At 40.7% G+C, this 6,426-nt stretch overlaps 1 protein-coding gene across 1 annotated transcript; it reads left to right on the forward strand.

The window, feature by feature from the left end:
- The first annotated feature begins 1,815 nt into the window (after positions 1-1,815).
- On the forward strand, positions 1,816-6,075 carry LOC111221126 (transcription initiation factor TFIID subunit 11-like). Its single transcript, XM_022744464.1, has 2 exons — positions 1,816-2,748; positions 2,891-6,075. The coding sequence occupies exons 1-2, from the start codon at positions 2,209-2,211 to the stop codon at positions 3,077-3,079; spliced, it is 729 nt and encodes a 242-aa protein (XP_022600185.1). The 5' UTR covers positions 1,816-2,208; the 3' UTR covers positions 3,080-6,075.
- The last annotated feature ends 351 nt before the right edge of the window (positions 6,076-6,426 follow it).

The raw sequence follows: 6,426 nt of genomic DNA on the forward strand, positions 1-6,426 counted from the left end.
GTTTACTTTTTTTCTCTTTAAAAGTATTTCTAATTGATGAAAATAACTTTAAAAGAGAGGACAATAACATAAAACTTTTACACTGTAGTAAGTTTAGAGAAATTATTGCTGCTATATAAAAAAGTGTGGGATAAGAAGAATTCCAGGGAGCTTGAAGAAGGTGATAAATATTCCAAAAAGATAACCTGGAAAAGATGCCAGCATGCCTGGAAACTATTGACCAAAACTTTGAGCACGTCTATAAATTAATGAAACGTATTATAAATACATGAATGTACTTTGTGGAAAGTAGAGGTGTATCAAAGCACATTCAGGAAAGAAATGAGCACTTTGGACCCAGTACTGTGTTTAGAGGATGAAATAAGAAAAGCTCAAGTAAATAAAGAGGCAGTGGTTGCAGTGTTTTCAATGTTGAAAATGCCTATGATATATTATAGAAAGAGGGGCTTCTAATCAAACTGCACTAAATGGAAAAGAGAGGAAATGTTCAGTTGGGTTACGGACTTTTAGATGGGAGAACTATTCAGGTACAGATAGTGCCAGATCGAGCCAATATGTTGTAGGAAACAGGATGCCTCAGAGGAGTGTATTAAGTCCTAGTTTATTCTCCATTATGATAAATGATATATTTGTAAATAATAAGTAGTTTGTCTGTGTCAGTAGTGCTGTACTTTTGTCGTCTTGTTGCACTTCCTGTCATTTTACTGTGTTGTTGTGCACATTGTTCCAATGTGTCATCTGACTGTTGTTGACAGAAATATGTTTTGTCAGGTGAGCAATAGACACAGACAATCTGACTGTCAAAATAGTTTTGTCACGGCTATAGACAAATGTTTTGTCACATGATCAGTTGACAGAGAAAGGCCATACTCGCTAATATTTTTATCTTGAGATAACAAAGCTCGTTATCTAGAGATAACAAGATATTATCAGGAGAAAACCATTTTTTGTTATCCTGAGATAACGAGATAATTATACCCTTATCTGGAGATAACAAAGCTTGTTTTCTCAATATGACTTTGTTAATCAGAGATCAGATGCAGATGGAAACTTCTAGTGCTGAAAACTGAAAATGTCAGGGCGGCGCATTGATCAACGCACCAGAGAATAATTCAATCATGTGCAGAGGTCACACTGTGTCTTTTCATACAAGATCATTTTTAGATCCTCGTCAGCTTACAATTACTAAGGCTACGGAGGAGAGTCACTAGGACTTAGTGTATGAAGTTCAGTCAAAATCTTTTTCTCCTGATAATATCTTGTTATCTTGGGATAACAAATACAGTTTTCTCCTGACGATATTTCGTTATCTCAGGATAACCAAAACTCTTCTACTTCTGATAATATCTCACCAACTCAGGATAACAACAAATAGTTTTCTCCTCATAATATCTTGAGATGACAAAAAATTGTTTTCTCCTGATGATATTTCCTTATCTCGGGATAACAAACTTTGTTATCTTGAGAAGATAGGATATAAAATATTTGCGAGTATGGTCTTTCTTTGCTCATCATGTGACAAAACATTTGTCTATGTACTTCAGCCCTCGGCTTCCATAGCCATAGACACTGCACATGTGGACATATTTTGGCACAAATCGAACCCTATACCCGGTAAAGACAGTTTAGTATATTCTTATATAAAGCAGGAAATTAACACAGAAAATAGAAGAACTTATGACATAATTAAAATAGGGCGGGTAGAGGACAACGTTAAAAGTATATTAGACTGTGGAGACAGCGTTCAAAATAAGAAATTGTATAGTTTTTCAATGAAGACTGGATACAACTTTAATGTGAGTGGCCCAATAGAAACTGAAGGTGGCAGTAATGCACATCGTGGATGTCAACTGCCGTAAAACGTCAAAGAAGAAGAAGGAGGAGAACAAGAAGAAGCGAAGAAGAAGCAAGAGCCATAATAAAACATAACTAACAGGACTGGGGTAAAAATCTCCGACATGTCCAGGTGTTACGTAGTTAATGTTGCTTAAAAACAAACGGACAGAAGTTTTCCGTGAAAAGACTCCACAATAAAAGCCCACGGAGGAGAGTTCAGGTGCTTTGTTGCGGTTTTGACGCAGACCTTGGCTGTTTTCGTCGTTGAGACGCGCAGACGCTACAAGCCAGCTAGCAGCGTTAGCTTGTTTACTCTCAGTCTGGTTCCCAGTTTCTGTTTCATGTCACTGGTCTCCAGTTCCGCGTGCAGACATGGAGAGTTTGTACAAGCGGAAAATGTTCGCGTCGATGCGGAAAACCAAAGTGGCTGCATCGAAGAAGCGGCAGATCGGCCTGCCCGCCTCCATACTGGACGACAGTGACGAGGGCTCCTTCTCCTCCTCCTCCTCCGGATCCCAGTCCGACTTCCAGAGCTCCCCGGAGGACGACAGCGAGCAGGATTACCGGGGCCGGAGCGAGTCAGGGGCGACTTCGAGCGACGACAGCCGCTCCGTGACCCGCAGGAAGCGCTCGTTCCTGGGAGGCAACGACAGCTCCTCGTCCTCCAGTGAGGAGGACGATGAAGAGGAGGACGATGAAGAGGATGACAGGAGCCAACCGAAGAGGATGGTGCAGCCCAGGAAGCGGAGCAGGTTGCAGCGGCAGGACGAGTCGGACTCGGACCATGCGGAGGAGAAGGGAAGAGAGGAGGCGGAGAAGGCGAAGAGGAGGCAGAGACACAGCAAACTGCTGGCGCTGTCCCAAAGGATGAAGGCCCGAATCCCGAGCCGGAGGAGGAGCCGCTTAAAGCAGGTACACCTCTAGACCCACCTTGACTTTAACCTTAAACCAGCCAGTTAGTTGTTAGTTTATTAGTGATGAAAACATCACAACAATGTGACACTTCTCAGAGGCAGACCATCAGTCAAATCCTAAAATGTGTTTGTATTCTCAGGGTACGGGCGAGGGCGACGAGGAAGAGTCTAAAGAAGGTGAGGATGAGGCTGGTGGTGATGAAGATGGGGATGGAGGCAGCGGCAAGAAAGAGGCTGAAAGAGGCGATGAAGGAGGCAGAGAGGAGGAGGACAAGGAGGAGGACGAGGAGGACAAGGACAAAGAGGAGCAGGAGGAGGGGAAGGAATAGATCCACACTTTCATGGAGACAGAAACTTTAGCCATCTGAAAATGACTCATTATTGTACATTTACTTTCTCCTTCAGAGCTTAAAGTGGAAAGCAAATCACTTAGAACTGCCATCTTTTCCCCATTGCAACAGTTGTTGGTGACATGCAACAGAAAGATGTCCAGTGGATTTGGACGGCCTAAGTGAAGTGATACGTCATAGTCTGTGAAGGACGTGGAGCCTGACATGGGACAGAGCTGTAGACAGATGCTGAGTTTGAAACATGGTTGATAGATATGAACCAACTCAGTTCTGATACGCCACTCATCATATGTCAAGTCAGGGCAGTTTTATTTATGTGTCCCAGAGTCACTAATCGCAGTAGTTGATTCCGAATCAACGTCATGTCTCATTTCCCATTGACAACTGGCACTTGACTGATGGAAGCTAATACTTTAGTGGTTGCTAATGCTGCAATTAAGTTATATGGCATGTGTTGTGGATATGGGAACATTCCCATGTGTACTTGCAAACCTTCACGTTATCAGCCTAATCAAGATGGTTGTATGATTACAGTGTTGGTCAAGTGAGGGTTGAAATACTATGCACTGACAATAACACTATCCATTATTATGCCAGTGGATCACCAGCAGCATCCCAACAATCAACAGTTCATGAAGATGATGTCAGGGCTTCAGCCGGAGCAGGAAGACAGAAGATCTGCTCAGTGACACATGAAATTCTCCTGTTGATACATTGAGTTGAAGAAATGTGAGAGAGTCACAGTCAGCAGACTGTGTCCACAACAACGAGAGAAGTCAGTCAGAAGTCCTGGAGAGCTTCAGACTCCTGTTCTGTTCCTGTCTGCAGTGATGAAGCATCCTGACTATGATGAAACTGATTTCACTGGTCTGGATGGACAATGGCCGCTGAGGCTTATGGGTACTTTAGTACTTGGAGACATTCAGCATACCACAACTGACAGCATTGAGATTCTTCTGTGTTGCACTTTTCCTTCTTTAAATGAGATTAAATCGGAGCCAGTTCCTGCAAAGCAGAAGTACTCGTTTTTCTCAGGCTCCTGTGTGACGTCTGCAGACCATTCAGACTGAATGAACTGAAACACCTGTACGCTTTCTTGTACAGTAGCTTTTTATTGGTCACAGTTTAAAGGCAGTGTTTGCAGAAGCGTCTGTATCTTTTGATAGTTTTGTCCATCTCTGCTGTGAGTTAAAAGTAGGGCCACACACTCAATATTGATTATTATTAATAATTTCCAGTGACCCATTTTTCGTGAAGACCAGGAGAATAGTGGGACACTGCTGCGTGGGTTATGTGCTTGTACCGTTTGGATGTTGCGTCATACGGTGTCGCTGTTGAGCTCCTCTCCATCATGGAGCCTGTGGCCTGTCTCTTGAGATGTAGCAGATGTTGGTCGAGACTGACGACATGTTGCGTGATCCAAAGGGAGTTGCTGAGGTGATGAGTTTGTTGTTTTCCTGCACAGTTTACACACAGCATTGATTTGATATTGTTCAGAATTAAAGAAACCAACCTACCTTCAGCAGCTGTGATCATTTTCTCACTCCACACTTCTGTTGTTATTGGTACAACTGAAACCTGTTGAATGCCTGACTCTGTGTCACTTGTAGGGATGTGATTGGCTGTTTATGAGCCAGGGAGGTGGCACGCTCTGGGTTGTTTCATGCAACTGTGAAGCTATCTGACTTTCTATCGATCAATCTTCATATTAGTATTGATGACGCGTCTGTTGCCGGTACAGATCACTATGGTTTTATCACCCAGGCCTAGTTATAAATACATTTGTCTCAGCAGCTGCTCTTTGATTACAACATGTCTGTTAAGATTCTCAGTCATGGTTTAATTTATCTTTGATCACAGCTTCTCTGTTGTGAGGATCTGCTGCTTTTCTATTCTCTTTCATAGTAGACTGAAGGTCTTTGGGTTTTGGATTGTTGGTTGATTAAATATTTGACAATGTCACCTTGGACACTGAGAAACACTGATAGTCATTTTCACTATATTTCATAGACTAAACAATTAATCAAAAAATAATAGATTAGTTGTTTGAAAAACTGGGATTTCTCTCCAAAATGAGCTATAACGCTGACCTTTGGGAACAGTGTATAGTAAAGAAAATAAATGAATTTATAGTTTGAATAAAAGTAATGTATTTTTAAAGGATTTTGAAGATACTCCTGGCCAACCTTTGAAAAGCCCAAAACTGGACAGAATATTTTCCAGTGAAATGTTTTCACAGCTGACACAATTGACACAAGATGCACACAACTATCAAAATAAGAATGGCAGACCATCAGAAACAAAAAAGAGTTATTTTTCTGTTATGTTCATATCGAATCAGAGATTCTGGACATATCTCCTAAAGGCAGAAAACTGATTGCAGTTTACATTTTGCACTTTCACTGCAAGTTTTTTAATTTAATTTGGTCAAACATTTTTGTAAATGTTAACATATAAATGTGACAGGAGAAGAAATTAATTGAGGGCCTCATACAAAAAAGTTCTTTTTGTACTTGTTCTATTTATTTCTTCCTTTCTGAAGTCTGTCACAGTGATGCATTCACGTGCTAATGTATAATTTGGACAAATAATGTCCCTAATTTGAAGTAAACTCTTTTTTAATAATCTTTCCTCTGTAGATCCTCTCTCTGTGGTGGTGCGTTTAAGGACACTCGTACCAAATGGATAACAGACCACAACACTATAAATAAGCTGCCAGTGTGCAGCTACTGAACCTGAACCTACAGTGTTTAAGAGCCTTGTGGCCTTTTCTGCTTTTCTCAACTACTGGACTCAGTGTGTTCTACAGTATCATGATGATATACAGACGCATACGTCATAGTTACATATCAGTGCTGTGTATTTACTTGTTTTCCAGTGTATTTCTGGTCTCTTGTTGCTGTATAAGGCTCTTCAGACCAACCTGCCCTGTTGAAAACACTTTTATAAATAAAGCTTCTTCTTTTGACAGATTATTTGTTGGAAATCATCACATCTTAATTTTGTTGGCATATAACTACATTTCCCATGAATCAGCCTGTCCTAGCCATTTTTAATTTGACCTGAATTATATAGAGAGTGTTGGAGCCGTAGTACACTAACACCTGAACACATCACGTGTTGTTAAATCAAATAATACAGCTATTTAGCTATAAATAATGCAACTTTTTTCCTTAGAAAACTGTTGAAATATTTTGGTATTTACATTTTTTTTGTTTGATTTGCAGTTGAACAGATCAAAAACTCTGGCCTTACCTGTGCTAATGTTAGTTAGCTGAAAAAGCACCACGATTATTCATCATTAAAAACTGCAGAAATATCTCCAA

Source organism: Seriola dumerili, unplaced genomic scaffold (genome assembly GCF_002260705.1).
Source record: "Seriola dumerili isolate Sdu_G_001 unplaced genomic scaffold, Sdu_1.0 BDQW01000081.1, whole genome shotgun sequence".
Lineage (NCBI taxonomy): Eukaryota > Metazoa > Chordata > Actinopteri > Carangiformes > Carangidae > Seriola > Seriola dumerili.